The following is a 15,463-nucleotide window of genomic DNA, read 5'->3' as shown; positions in this document are numbered from 1 at the left end:
GGTATTTACAGTCAACAGTCCAAAGACAACATTGTCAAGAACTACACTTTTAAAAGACAGAGAAAAAAAAGCTGATGAGAAAAGGAACCTGCATATCCTCTTCTTTTAGAAATACCAGTAAGAAGGTGCTAGCTGCAGATCTACATCTCCGACGTCTGCTACTCTCTGGCCAAGAAAGAGTAGGGGAAAAGTACTTACCGTCTGGACAAGGCAGACACCCAGCAAGCAGTGGTTACAAAACAAATGCTTAGCTCTCAGACTTCAGGAGTCTGACCCTAAAAAGTCTATGCAGCTTTTAAAAAACAATTCCATGTAACAGGGAATCATTTTCTAGAGAGAATTCACAAACAATATGAAGTTGTCAGGCAGAATAATCTCCCAAAATAAAGCCACTTTGATTTTCTTCCTATTGGAATTATATCACACCTATTAAAAAAATGTAAATCTAAAGTCATCCCTAGGATAAATACCAGATTTCTAAGAGGATTAAAATAAACACACCCTAAGTGTCACAAACGTACTTAATACCCAGTTCAATAAAATACTGAAATATCAATTTATTAAAAAGTTATGTGAACTGTAAGTAAACTGCAATATAGCTGAAAAATCTGAAATATATAATTTTAAAGGAAAATCATTTATTTCTGAAAATATTTAAAATATTGCATTTCTGGCAGCAAATTTAAAAGAAGGGTTCTGGAATGGGTGCAGTCTCTCTGTGCACTTGTCTAGCATTTGTCTTCAAGGTGTAAAACGTATCTGCTTTCTGATTTTTCACAGTACAATCTTGTGAACACTTTCTTTCTGACTTGTAGAGACAGAATTCGATTTCCAAGAACAGCAGCAGAATTTTAACAGGAAATACTATGGTCCTTGTCGGTGCAGACAACACACTTCCCGAGAGTCCATGACACCTTGGAAATATGCTAGCCATTCTGCACATAAATGCATCAGATTGTGCTTACAAGTTACAGAATAAGTCTTTGATTGATAATTTTTCTGTTTATTTCCGCCAAGGCCACTGAAAATACGAAGGCCTTTTCATCTGAAAGGTTAGCATACATGTCAACTTCTTTTTCTTGTTTCTCTGTAGGAGAAAAAAAAGTCACTATTAGAAGCTTTTTCCATTATCCGAAATTAATGCAAGTTACATAGTAATTAATAAATATGTGGAATGGAGTACTGCAACTGAAAAGAAGTTAGACAATCAACTCCCATACAAGGAGGGATTGAGACAGACGAGAAAGGAATGGAAGCACGCAAAGGTGCCAGAAGAGTCACAGAATTAGTCATCCAAAAGCATGACTGAATTTCTGTTCTTTAATGACAAAGAAAGAATGAGTCACTAACACTACATTGATTCCTGACACAAAAGAGTATTCAAGCGTTCCTCCAGTTTTGGATTTGAGTTTTTTTTCTTTACTTTTACATAAACACCTCCCATCCTTGAAAGCAAAGATACTTCACTATATCCTCATTAAATATGACATTTGTCCCACATCTAAGTAACAGAAACCCAGTAGTTTAATTACAGTGCCCAAGACCAAAGAGCAGACACAAGGCAGAAATCAGTTTCCCAGTCTGTCACCGTGAACACTTCTGGACTTTCTATACTGCAGACTTTCAATCTTATCCCAGATACAGAGCAATGCTATCACCTCAGTGAGCAAGGGAAAAGGTCTAAATTCCCTCCGCTGATGTTGGCTTCCTTCAAGGCTACAGATACACAAAAGCAAGCCATCAAGAAGTTTCCATACTGCAGTGCTCAAGCATACGAAGTTACACTATGGCATATGACAAAACTAATAGAATAGTACTTTCATAAATAGCACTTACTCCAGATCTGGAATTTACATCCCAGTTCAGCTAGCCATGGCTAGCTGACACAGCTCATTTAGGAAAAACAAAAAACAAACCCACAAAAAAAATAAAACAGAGAACACCACAAAAAAACCCAGCTTTGTCAGAAGACCAAACTTGTAGACACAGAGAAGAGATTAATACGTCTAGAGCTTTAAGGTTGGTGTCTAGCTGTAGAGCTCCATCTCTCACCCAAGTTCTGTGGTAGCCTGGACTAATTTACAATCACAAAACAACGCTCACTGGACAGACCCCTGTCTCATTAACACACAGACACACACGTGCGTGCTCTTTTTGACCACAGCATCCTCTGGCAGACTGCTCCATCAAGACACCTAAATGAGCAATGGGCAGGTGAAAGATAAAGCAGCATTGGAAAATAATGGACAGCACCACATGGAAGAAAGATCCCGGCATCTCCTGTTTCCACCTACTCACATGGTTACCCCTTCAGTGGGTCCACCTTCATAACATTTTTAGATTTGGTTTCACATCCGATTGTCTGTATTACAGCTACAGACACCATTCCAACAGACTATCTTCCCTGTGAAGTCAAGTGCTTGTGTTAAACTAAGAGGGAGGAACTGAAAAATCCTTTACCACTGTGTTCTGATTTAATACTGATAGAGACACATAGCAACAAAACCCTCTACTTCTAGATTTCTAGACAACTTAAATCACACATAACCTTATCTTTCCCTGCAAGTAAAATTGCTTAGTGAGGAGCCTGGACACACAAAGATGCACCAGTTTTTAGTCTGAAAACAAGAAACTTGCCTTAGTGAAGTAAAGCAAATCCAAGCATGTTTGTATTTGGAATGTAAATGACTTCTGCTTGTTCCCTGGCTACATAAGACAATATTCTCTAGTGTGTTGAGTTTGAAACAAAAGTTGAGAAACTGAGTTCTGCTGCAAGTCCTACCCTGTAGTTTAAGGCAAATCAGTTGCTTATGCACACTCAGGCTGGGTTGCTCCACTTCCTCCCTCCCACCATTTACAAATTAAGAATGCTGGGAGTTGTTCTCAGCACAGATACCACACACACTTGTTATTCCACATTAACCTTTCCTATTTCCACATCTAAACCCCTCCCCTTTTTTCATACTTCCCAAACCAAACAAATGCAGCCACCACCTCAATATGTCAGCACCCAGCAAAATTAAAAATACTTGCCCCCTCCCAGGTTACTGTTAACCACTTGTAGACTTCTTAGCAAAAAAAAAAAACAACCCAACACCAACACCTTCTCAAGTTTCCGTTCCCCCCATCCTCCCAAAGTACTGGCTTGTTCTGAGAGACTTCAGCTTCAAAGAACTGAAATCTTGACATCAAACAGTATCAGGGATTAACACGGGTTTGCAAGTTTTAAGCATTCTTAAAACAATTCCAGTTCTCATCAGTAACCAGTGAACAGCTTGCACTTGCCTGACATTTTATCATACGCTACTCATAGGACACCGTGGTTTCTACAGACACTATTAAAACTTTCCGCTTCACAGTCTCATCTGAATATAGTTTTGACTCACTTCTCTATTATTAGCAAAAGACTGTCTTACAGAATCACAATACCATTTTTGTAAGACATTAAAAAACCTAAGTCTTTTGATATAAAACTAAGAGGCTATTGAGGTGAAAATATTCAGTCTTCCTGCAGCATGTCTCTCATCCCCAGATCTCCTGCAACCCACTAGACCCACAGCCCTTAAAATTCTCATCTATGTATAAATCAAATACGGACTCTCTCCCCTCACAAATTGTGTACGGATTCAAAATCCAGAGTTCTGAAATTCACTATCCAAGACAGTGAACTATTTCAAATGTGCATATTGGGCAAGCAAATATAAAAGTAATACAGTTGGAAATTGCTAAAAAACTTAGAAATTTAATTCAGCTTAAGTTTTATCAGGATACTGAAATGTATGTATCTACAAGTATGCTTTAGTAAGGCTCCAGGCCACTCTTACTGAGTCTCACTTGATAGTAACCCCTTTCAGGAGCAGAACAACCAATACCACTTCCTCCCTACATACAAGAGTTTTTTTGTTTAATATAATCAAGTTTGTTGCCTAGATAAGGCAGCCTGGGAACCTGTCTAGCTATGTATCACAGTCCCACACAGCAGAATAAAAAACATATCACCACCACAACAAAAATCCAAATCAGATTAAGTTTCTATTTTCAAAATATACTGTAGCATTTCTGACAAAGAAATTGCCAATTTTGACAAGCCAAGCCTGCAGTAAGATGTTACTATTTTCCAGGGTCATCACATGTCTCTGAAACATGTGATAGTAACATTCTCTGGGTCCCAGCATCTGCCATATCCCCTCAATCTACATCAGCTTCCTCTTTCCTCCCCCTCCAGTCCTTCTTACTAAATCTGCAGCAAAAATAGCTTATTTTAAAAAGTCCTTTCGCTTCTCTTATTCTCCTCAATTGCTGTTGAATCCTGCAGCTCTTTGCTCTAATGTGAGCCAGTCACGAAGGATACAAAAGAACTAGTCAAAGGCACAGACATAACTGGGAACAAGCATGCAATGTACGAGAACAGCACGACACAAGCAAGAAAGCAAAGCTAGAGGTGCCATGGGTGTCCTTAGGAAGCTTTTCACAGCTGTGGGGTCTTCAGATGGATAGATTATCTGCTCTTGCATGCTATTATAATTCAGGTGTTTTCTGCCCTCCTGTTTTTCATCTCTAAATGCATTAGGCATTGCAGTAGCCTAAGAGGCACCAAATACTTAACAGTTTTGCAAGCAGTGCCCTTTTTTTCAAGTCTTTTGGGGGAAAGAACAGCAGCACAACCTCTAGCAAGTAATGTGTACCCAAAATATCCTAGAATTATACAATAGGCAAGGAAATTAATAAAGTCTGACACTAAGCTAATGTCTTGCACTCCAGAGCTGACTTCCAACACTATGCAGACTGATACAAGGACTAGCAAATGAGTCACACAAAAATCACCTTAATTAGAGTGGAATAATTCAAGTTGCTTAACATGCTTTTATGCAAACAACACTATCAAGTAGCAGGTTTGGTAAAGGAAGATTATTTCTAAAATTCCCCACTAATTACTCCACAAACAGTAGTTAGGCCAATTTTATAAGACCCTTCAAAACCCAGGAGTCAATGTTAACTTGTTTCACAGTAATTACTTACAAATAATGGGTTCTCTGCTGAAGTTATATTTATAGTCACAGCAGCCACATATGTCAACTTTTTGTTTGTTTTTTTAAATCTGCCCTATAATCACGACAGTGGTCTACACACATTACAGTGACATAATGAATAAGAAATAAGTAAGAAAATATCCTAAGCCCACTTATTCCTAACCAGTAAGGTATGCTGTAATGGTGAGGAGCAAACGGGCGTCAACCCAAGCTCTGTACCAGCAAGGAAGAAACAGCAGCAGTAGTCACAGTATCAAGTAAAGGGGATGGTAAGACAGGACAAGATGATGGAGGCAATCTTCTCAAGTGAGATTCAACTTGAAAAAAAACCCATAAAAAAACCCCACACACCTACAAACACCAAGAAAACAACATGCCACACATGCACTCTTTTGCAAAGATCTCACTACATCTGTATTTCTATTTTTCTACCTCTGAGCACTGGCATATTGTCACACTTTGTTTTTAACCTCTTGCTTCACTCCATTCAGCCTAGTTTTGGATAAGCAAACATGTTCTCTAAATATCCCTCATCCTTTCAAATCCTTGCTTTTCAGAGACTATAAAACATGCATTAAGAGAATGGATATTTTCTTCTGATTGCTTAGATAGCTTTTGTCTTTTTCAGGGGACAGGAAAGAAGATTTACTTTTACAGTGCAACCCAACAAGCTTGCAAGAATTGTCAAACCAAAGCTAACTAGACTTGGCAGTAAAACGCCTAGAAGCGATCCTATAGGCACTTGACAAAGCCTAGCTTGAATCAATAATAACTAGGGAAGCTCTGTACTCTGTGAAGCTACATACATTAATAAGCCATATGCAACAGTGAAGAGATTAGATATTATAAGTGTATTCCTATTACAGTAAAGCAACTGCCATCCAGAAAACATACAGAAATGAAATTGTACCTCCTCTTTCCACAGACAAAGCACTAAACAAAAAAATCCCAGTTTATACTTTGTCTTTATAGGAAAGAAACTTGAAGAATGAACAGATTTACATTAAGCAGACAACAAAATTAGTTTTGAAAAGTTAGAAGTTAAAAGAAGTCACTTTACAACATGGATTAACACCCATTTTCATTAACAAATAAGGTGGCGGGGAAAAAACAAAAAAATCACATTTCTGAGTTATGCCACAAGGTATGCTTGATGGTTTCAATAGTTTTAAGAACAAGATCTTCTGAATATTTATACCGTCTTGTTATTTCCTCCTATCTGCCTTCCAGCCTTTTTAAGTCTACGCTAAGTTTTTGGTTAATTATTCAGGCCTAAAATAAATATATCCAAAAGCATATGCAAATGCAGTGTCAATAGGTTCTTAAAGAAATAGGAACCCTAAGTGACAGTCACATACTTGAAGGGCTCCAAAACTACTCTAGTGCATGTAACAGTCTCTTTACTGTATAAAGATTAAGAACAGCTGGTCATCAAGCAATGTTAATAAGCAAGGAGGCATTCTTTCCTCCTAGAGTATTATTCTGTGGAAGCATGGGACAAAACTTCAGGTCATAGTAGTGACTCAAGATGCCCTTTTCACTTTGGCTCTCCAAAAGGTTTCAAGAAACTTGAACAATCATCCTAATCACTCTCTGATAACAGGCATCATTATATGGTTTGTCCTTGTGATATAGAGCAGCAGTACCTCAAAAAAAATACACAAAACCGAATCAAAAAACCTACTAAGCACTACAGTCCAATGGCTTTCAAACTATATGTTGAAACTTTGTCTGGTGGCTAAAAATGCAGACTTAGCTCTTCGTAGTTAGTTCCAACCAGACACTGAAACATAAAACCACAGGTCTCTGCAGATGTGAAACAGTCCCTTCCCTATATTAAGATATCACGTATTGGCTGAACTAGTCCAGTTACTTAAAAGGTTTAAATTGTATAAAGGTTTACTGATTAAAAAAAAATCTTCATACAAAAAGAAACCCCAGTGAACGTATTTCTCCAGTTCTCATACCTCTTTCTTCCTCGTGCTTTTTGGCTGAGGCACTCTTCGGTCTTCCTCTTCCTCGTCTGCTATGATCTGAATGGCTGTTAGACCTGGATCTTTTTCGGTTTTCTAAGTCTTTATTTACTGCAGAATTTATCTTCTCTCGCTTAACTCTCTCTGTCCGTCTCCTTTTGGCCTCACTCTTGTTTTCTGTGCAAAGGAATAGAGATGGTATGATCTAGGGTTCTTTTCATCTTTGTTCTTAATTTCCTATTAGTGCTTACCCCACCCAATCAACTTTTTTCTTTAAATCTCTTAGCAAAAGTGGTTAGATGTCTATACCTTTACAGAACAACTACATCTGCACGATATCCACGTAGAAATTACGTTATCAGATTCAGAATGGCACTTCACTTCTTGATTACAAGGATCAAGCCTTTAATTACTTCAAACGCATTTTGCAACATGAGACATTTGCTAGTATAGAAAAAGTTCATAGTTTGCCATAATGAGATGGAAAAAACCTGTACAGATCACAGCCATCAACAGCCCACTGTACGTTTCCACTAGCCAAAACAAAAAGTTTATCATATCGGCAAACAGCAAAGTACTTCACCTTCCTTTGACACTGATGAAATCATTCCCACTGCCCACACAAATCGAGATACTGAGTCAACAATGCTGTCGGTAAACACCACATTACATAGCATACACGTCCCACCAAATCTAGCCTATGACAAGGCCTCTAATACTTAATTCTGAAAAGGTATATTGTTTTCCTACATGACAGAGTCAAAAAAAAAAAGGGTTATTTACATGAGTTTCACCTGTAAGCATGGATTAATGAGCTTGGGTACTGAAAACAGTACCATCACCACAGTGTGCTACTCACTGCAGACTAGCTGCACGTTCGCAAGGCTGCAGCACCATTCTGCAATAGCTATACTATTGAAAATACTGGAAACAATGTTTTCTAAAAGCAATTGCAGTCACCTTATGAGCACAACACAGACACACACAGTCTCCCGCTGTATCCTCCTGGGGAACTGGTTTCCTTTTGCTGCAGTTGTCCCATTGATCCTGTATAGACACAGGGTACAAACTGGACAGCAGGGTAACTTGTCACTGATGTTAATACAAAAGCTGCGTTTCACAGGATCACAAAAGGGTTGAGGTTGCAAGGGACCTCTGGAGACCATCCAGTCCAACCGCCATGCTCAAGCAGGGCCTCCAAGAGCCAACTGCCCAGGACCACAAACAGATGGCTTTTGAGTATCTCCAAGGATGTAGGGTCCACAACCTCTCTAGGCAACCTGTGCCAGTGCTTGGTCACCCTCACACCAAAAGTGTGTTTCTTCCTGTTTGGAGGGAACCTGCTGCATTTCAGTTTGTGCCCACTGCCTCTTGTCCTGTTACTGCGCACCACTGAAAACAGCCCGGCTCCATCTTCTTTACACCCTTCCTTCAGGTGTTTATATACATTGATAACACTCCTCTGAGCCTTCTCTTCTCCAGGCTGAACAGTCCCAGCTCTCTCAGACATTCCTCAGAGGAGAGATGCTCCAGCCCCTTCTTCATCTTCGTGGACCTTCACTGGACTCTTTCCAGTATGCCCATGTCTCTTTTGTACTGGGGAACCCAGAACTGGACTCCAGGTGTGGCCTCACCAGCACCGAGTAGAGAGGAAGGATCCCCTCGACCTACTGCAAACACTTTGCCTAATATAGCCCAGGATACCATTAGCTGCCTTTGCTGCAAGCACACATTCCTGGCTCATGTTCAAGCTGCTGCTCATCAGGACCCCAGGTCCCTTCCTCCAACGCTGCTTTCCTGCAGAGTGGCCCCCAGGATATATTTGTGCATGCAGTTCTTCCTTCCCCGGTGCATTTCCTATGTACAAAGTTCAATCAGACAAGAGCTCTGCTCTAACAGATTATGGCTTTCAACTTAATTTGCTAACTATTTATCAACTTTCAAATAAAACAGTCGGGGGGTGGGGAAGAAAATTGACCAACGCTTCCACACAGTGCCACAGACATTACTTAACGTCTTCCCCCTTGAAAGTTCAGTTCTCGCATAACTTCATATAGTTCCTACAAGCTGGTAAACTGCAAGTATCCTTCAAAATAATGATACAAAATGTCAAATACTTGGTTTCCATTTTCTAGGCCTGGGAGACAGTGTTAAAAAGTAGACATTATTAATAGATGGGGTGGTTTTTTTTAAAAAACAAACAAACATCTTCCCTGACAGGTGCTTATTCTGACTAATTCCTATTAGGACTGGAGGAAGTGATAAAAATGAACACAGGAGAATGTTAATCATGCCAGAATGCATATTCAACCAACTTCTTACTGTGCCCATCAACAACAAAAGACACACAAGTTTGATACTATTTTTTAATTTAATCATGCAGAGGAACGCAAGACCCACCTGGTTTTAGATTAAACATACAACCAATTTTATACAAAGTGCCATTCAGGTGTTCATGAATAAGTATAACTCAGCATATATGAAACACTACAACTCAGCATAACTTCTTCAAACAAAGAGGATTTTTACTTTCAGTAAACTCAGCTTCAATCAGCGTGCACTCTGAAACCTGATCCCTTTGGCATTTCTAGCCATTTAGCTTCAAAAGAGGACTAACAGAAAGCTTTCTGTAAGGAGTTATTTTGCATAGCAACCACTATGCACAGCTAGAATATACACAGAGTAAATGACAACATCACAAGTACAAAGGAAGTAAGACTGAAACCACGAGCTCAAAATTTAAATTTTCCTCCCCTCAAAATTCAAGAAGAATTAACATATTAAAAGTCTACCATGACAAATTTAAGGGAAAGTGAACTGACAATAGTCAATTTACACAGTGAAGTAAAATACTCTATCCTTTGCCTCCAAGAAAAAAAAGGGAAAGAACTGTTGGCCCCTTCTTCCCATCTCTGTAGCTATTACCTGTGATGGGTGGTGATCTCTCGGCACGTTTGGCATGCAAGAGTTTTCGACTAATAAATATGTAGCCACAGGGACATGATTTACATGCAACAGGAACCTGTGAAAACAAAAGACAAATACTTCAGATCATTTCAAATTATGACAAAATTCCTGTCCGATGATGAAAAAACATAGTAACTTGCACTTTGTCCTCAGAGATATCTCTTCAAATTCGGTCTGTACTGTAAACTATGGCCCGTACAATTATACAATAGTATTTAAATGTAGTGAAAACAGGTTATGCTGTGAATCACACAGCAAGCCTTTTCTTTATGCAGTTGTTAGAAATAAAGCTTGAAACGTACAGCTGTTGTGACCGCTTTGTACTACAAACCCTTTTCCCCAGATTTTCAGGAAAGGGGTGGGGGAGAGCAAAGAGCACCAAAATGAGGGTGAATTAGAACAGAAATACATTTTTTCTTCAGAGCTCTTCGATATCCACAGTCAAATCAGTCAGACATTCCCAGTTTTGCTTCCTTCATTTTTTTTTTTTTTAAAGTATGAGTTAAAACTGTCCGTACACTCTGAATACATTCACTTTCAGAAGCATTTGCAAGCAACTCCTTCAGAGAGCAGGAGCAGCTCTAAGCAGGAGGCACAACAGAGCCTGAAGCAAAACAGATGTATTTGTACCACACTCTGCAACACCGTTGTAGGCGAGGCTGGGTGGTTACAGAAGGGCCTAGATAATTCAAAATGCAAATAACCTACCACAGCTAGCCAAAAGCTGACTGCAGGCTGAAGAGTTTGAGAGACTATAGTGTTTCTCCTGATCAGCTAAGCAGTCAGGAGTAGCACATTCCTCCAGCATTAAGACAATTGAAAACAAGATGAGAAAATCTGGAAATGCCACACTTACAGGAAAAATGACAAAAATCTTACTCCAAGCAACTAAAAGAAGTGATGCTGATAAACTACAAACATCACTACCCTCACTTAAAGCCAAGATCTTCTGAGATCTTTTAAAGTAGTAAGAAATACACCATATTGCTTCAGTTCGGTTTAAGACCGAAAACACAAATCAAAGCAAGTTTAAACAGAGATCTGGAAGAGATTAACGCACATTAAAGTCAACTCATGTTGGAGCACAACAGTGGGGGAAAAAAGCAGGAGGTAATTTCTCAAATGTAATTCTTTAAGACAGGTCTCTACAAGTTTGCCAATGTCCACAGAAACAAACAGGAGTACAGAACTATGACTGCCTGCTCAATTGCACCAGACATGCAGAAGAACCAAGTTTCAGTGTTCTACTGGCTCGGAAAAATACTGCCAAATTAGTACATGATTTTGTAAAGGGGAACTTAGCTGCTACTCAGAATAAACAAATTATTTTGCTTTCTGTAGCACATCTTAACTCCTGTACTTCACGCTATACAGCTTACATATATGAAACATGTATCAAAAGTCTGTAACTAGAGACTTTTTAATTCCCTTTATGGAGACACTGACATAATAAAAACAATTCTAAGCAAGTTCTATTGAACCTTAAAGCTCAGAATTGAGCAGACTTGTGTGCATGCTTATCTCCTTGTTCCTAAGTCAGTGTAAGAGTACCAAAACCCACTATCTAGCAGATAGTTTGTCTGTATTGCTAAGGTGATATAGGAGTTCCATTTAAGCCCATTTTTTAACACCAGGCTCAGCCTAAAAAAAAACGTGGGGAAAACCACCCAAGGGCATTGGAGCAGACTCAGTATTTTTCAATTAACCGTGTTTAACTGAACAATATTGTTCTCGCGTTACAGGTTTGGCACGTAGGTATGCATGTCATTGGGGGGGGGGGCGGGAGGGAATTAGGTGGGAAGGGGCTTATTCACTGAAAGATATCAGTTATCATTTGGAGACCTACACTGATAACATCCTGTAACATAATTATGAACACAACATAGTCCTACAAACACTATTTTGGTCTGATTTTCCTAACCTAAAAGAAATTGTTTCTCATACAAGAAAGTTTACCTGAAGCTAAATTGAGAAGTGATAATTATTTCTTCCGATTAACTGCAAGTACTTCAGGTCCCCTAGTTTAATGGGGCCGGGCTTTGGTTGTGAAAATATCACCAAAAGCCTTCTTTTATTTAAAAAAAATGTTTAAATGGCAATTACTTATCATCTGAAGTATAACAGAAAAAGTTTTAAAGCTTAAGAAGTGTTACTCAAATACTGAGCTTCAATATTTGTGGCTGGCTAAATATTTCCATGCATGCCACTTCTAGTGAAGAAATCAGAAACAAATGCAAAGCCCTCGTTCATGGAAAGATTTAAGAAACGCTAGTACAGGACGCAACCACTTAAGAGTCACACAAGAGCTTCCCCACAGTCTGCAAAGGGCTGACTTGCACTGTAGGTTTTAGTTTCTTGTCCTCTCTCAAAGATTTGGCACTGAAAAACAAGGTTCTATGAGCAATGCCTGTGCCAGGGCAGGACACATAAGCATATTAATTCCATGCTAGCCACAGAAGAGCTGCTAACAGAAAATCTACATCGACACATGCATATCACACGTTTTAAAGCGCAGAACAGCATGAAAGTTTCAGCATCAGCTTAAAAAGCCTACGATGTTTGCTTACTTGCTCTTCCTATTGTTGGTGGTTTGACATTCACTACATTTATTACAAAAAATAACCACCTCCCCCACACCACCACTCTCACATTCAGCTTCTCACTCATTTTAATTTCTTATTTCACCAACTGAATAACCAGAACTCGGCACACAATTCTTTCTCAGAAACAGTGCTTCAGTGACGTGCTTAACATGTGAGCATGTGCAGTGGCTCATCTATTGCTTAAACCATGAAAGGATGTCCCTCCCAGCTTAACACTCCAAACTGTTCCAGGATGAGTAGAAACACTACAAAAACTATGCAAGACAGAACAAATAAGATGACCTTTTTGTAATGTTTATACGTAAAGAAAAATGGCAGCGAGTTTGTTTCTTCAAGTATAGCTGAACTGGTGCACACCAGCCGAGTCCCAGGCGAAGAGGGAGGCGTTTGCCACGCCGACAGGGAGCAGCCTCTCCCCCCGCAGCGCCGGGCTGTCGCTCGGCAGGGGACCGCTGCTGAAACACCCGCCGATTTCCAACAGCGACATCGTTACCAGTGAAACGGCTCCGTCAGGCCAAAGTCGTGACACGGTAACAGTTCCAATCCGCTGCTGTTAAGGGTTGAAGTGTAAGCAACTCCGTTTCGCGCACACAACAAACGGCAGCGAGAGACAACCACCGCCCAGGCACGCACCCGCGCTGCGTGACAGGAATGCGGTGAGGGTCTCGCGTTTGCTGCTTCTGAAGCGCTCCAGGAGCGGACAACGGAGCCGAACGCCGGCCCCACCAGCCTTGGGCACAGCGGTCATCCAAAGGGCAAACTGCACTCTGTAAATTACTAAGTTCATGACATTTTTAATAAATTACAGAGTTACCAAACAGTATCAGCGCATAAACAAACCATTCGAACGTCGCTTCAGCGTAATGTAACTCTCCCATCGCCCTGCAAGAGGAACACGATATTTCATCCCCATTCCAAGCAGAGACTGCACGGGCAGGAATTATTTACCTCACGCCAACGCCGCTCCACAGCGGCAGGGAGACAGCCGAACCCCCCCAGCCCGCACAGCTCCCGTTCCGCCACGGCACAGGCGCGGCCGCAGCCCAGGCGCGGAGCGAGCAGGAAGCCGGCGCTAACGCGGGGAGCCGCTCGGCTGCCGGGGCAGGGCGCGCAGCCCCGGGGCCGGCAGGCGGCTGCGAGCGGCTCCGACCTCCGCCCGGCCGGGGGAAAGGTCAGCGCCGGGCAGCGCACACCCACCGCGCCGGGCAAGGACGCGCCAACGCGGCGCGGCCGGGAGCGGGACGCCGGCTCGGGGCGGCGAACACCGGCGCTGCGCGGCGGGAGCGGGTCCCGCGGCCCAGGGGCTCGGGCCCGCCGACGGGGGCCAAAGCCCGCCTCCCCCAGTGCCGCCCCTCCCTGAGGCAAGGCCCCAACAGCAGCACCTGTCCTAGCCGGGGCGGCCGGCGAGCACCACCGCCCCAGGGCACCCCGCCGGCCCTTGGGGACCGACCAGGCCCGACCACGGGCCGCCGGCTGGCGGGGCGAGCTCCGCGCCCTGCCGGGGGTGGGCAGAGGCAGCGCGGCCGGCGCTCCTCCCGCTCGCGGGGGCGCCATTTTAGCCCCGCAGCCACTCGCCCCCCTCGCAGGCCGCGGGCCCGGCAGACGCCTCACCTGCTGGTCGCACTCCGGGCAGGACTTGGTGGCCATCTTCACTTTCTTGGCCCGGCTCGAGGACATGCTCGCCGCCACCGTCGCTGCTGCCGCCGGAGCGCCGGCCGCCCCGCCCCGCCCCGGGAAGGGCGGGAGGCGAGGGCAGGGGCGCGGCCCGCCGACAAAGGAGCCGCTCCCCCGCGCCGCCGGAGAGGCCCTACCCACGCCGGCGACGGCAGGGCTGGGGCGGGGCGCGCGGAGGCGGTCCCGCCGCCGGATTGGCTGGGAGCCGCGCGGCGGGCGGGCTGCGGCGGCTCCGCGGCGCTGAGGGGAGCGCGGCGGCGCCCGCCCGAGCCCGGTCCTGGCCCGAGCCTCCGGGTGTCCTCGGCGCGGTCGCAAGCTGCGCGGTGCCCCGCGAGAGCCGGCCGGGGCTTGGCCCTCAGGTGTCCGCCGTCTTCGGTGTAATTCGAGGCAACAAGCGACGGGGCGGCTCCGTTACCGCCCTCCCGGCTGCCGGTGCCCGCGAGCAGCGCCGGCAGGGTGAGGCAGCGCTGCAGCGGAGGAGCGGGCGGGAGGCGCTGGGCCCGGTCCGCCTGCTCTGCGCCTCAGCCCGGGAGCAGGGAGGCCTGGGGCGGAGGGGAGTCACCGCCCGCCGCTCCGCCGTCGGTGGGAGCCCGCTGCCGCGACGGTCGGGTGTGCGGTCAGGCTCCGAGAGCGGTGCCGCTTGCAAGTTTGATGGTTTTACATCAGTATGGCAATTTTCCTGTCAGTCCCACCGAAAAATAATAGCACAATGTAAACTAACGGCACTTGTGTGTTTCATGTAAAATACATTTTTAAAGAAATAAAGCAGCTGAAAATACTCATTTCAACTCAAAAATTCCTTCAAGATACAGCTCAGACTGAAACTTCACATCAGCATGTAAAAGCTTTGTATTCCTGCAAAATGTTTGTATCTGAATCGCTTACCTCTGGAGTTAAAAAAAAGAGGGAAATGATAATGACAATACTGCTATTAACAAGAGCTTGAATTTTTGTGTGTGTGTGTGTACTACAAAATGTCTACAGGAGAAAAGTGCAGCAAAACAGAAAAATCTTTTTGAGGATTACGGTTTAAAATAGCCTGAAGTACAACTGCCAACAAATATTAACTGTACTGGAACTGTAGTGCTTCCACACGGGGAGCAGTGAGTGCATCTGGCGCTGGGCCCAATATAACACAGTTTTTGTGTCTGTGGTTGACTCTTGAACTCAGTTTGCTGTATCGAGAAAAAATAATGGAGGAGAGGCAGTTTTAGTA

At 43.3% G+C, this 15,463-nt stretch overlaps 1 protein-coding gene across 1 annotated transcript; it reads right to left on the bottom strand.

Moving 5' to 3' along the window:
• Window positions 1-532: 532 nt before the first annotated feature.
• Window positions 533-14,360, bottom strand: C12H16orf87 (chromosome 12 C16orf87 homolog). Its single transcript, XM_075433545.1, has 4 exons — window positions 14,185-14,360; window positions 9,929-10,025; window positions 6,998-7,180; window positions 533-1,087 (listed from the first exon to the last, which is right to left on the bottom strand). The coding sequence occupies exons 1-4, from the start codon at window positions 14,248-14,250 to the stop codon at window positions 969-971; spliced, it is 465 nt and encodes a 154-aa protein (XP_075289660.1). The 5' UTR covers window positions 14,251-14,360; the 3' UTR covers window positions 533-968.
• Window positions 14,361-15,463: the final 1,103 nt, after the last annotated feature.

This window comes from Opisthocomus hoazin, chromosome 12, assembly GCF_030867145.1.
Source record: "Opisthocomus hoazin isolate bOpiHoa1 chromosome 12, bOpiHoa1.hap1, whole genome shotgun sequence".
NCBI classification, from domain to species: Eukaryota; Metazoa; Chordata; class Aves; order Opisthocomiformes; family Opisthocomidae; genus Opisthocomus; species Opisthocomus hoazin.
The sequence above is the reverse complement of the archived record's forward strand: the minus strand, read 5'-3'. Positions and strand labels throughout refer to the sequence as shown.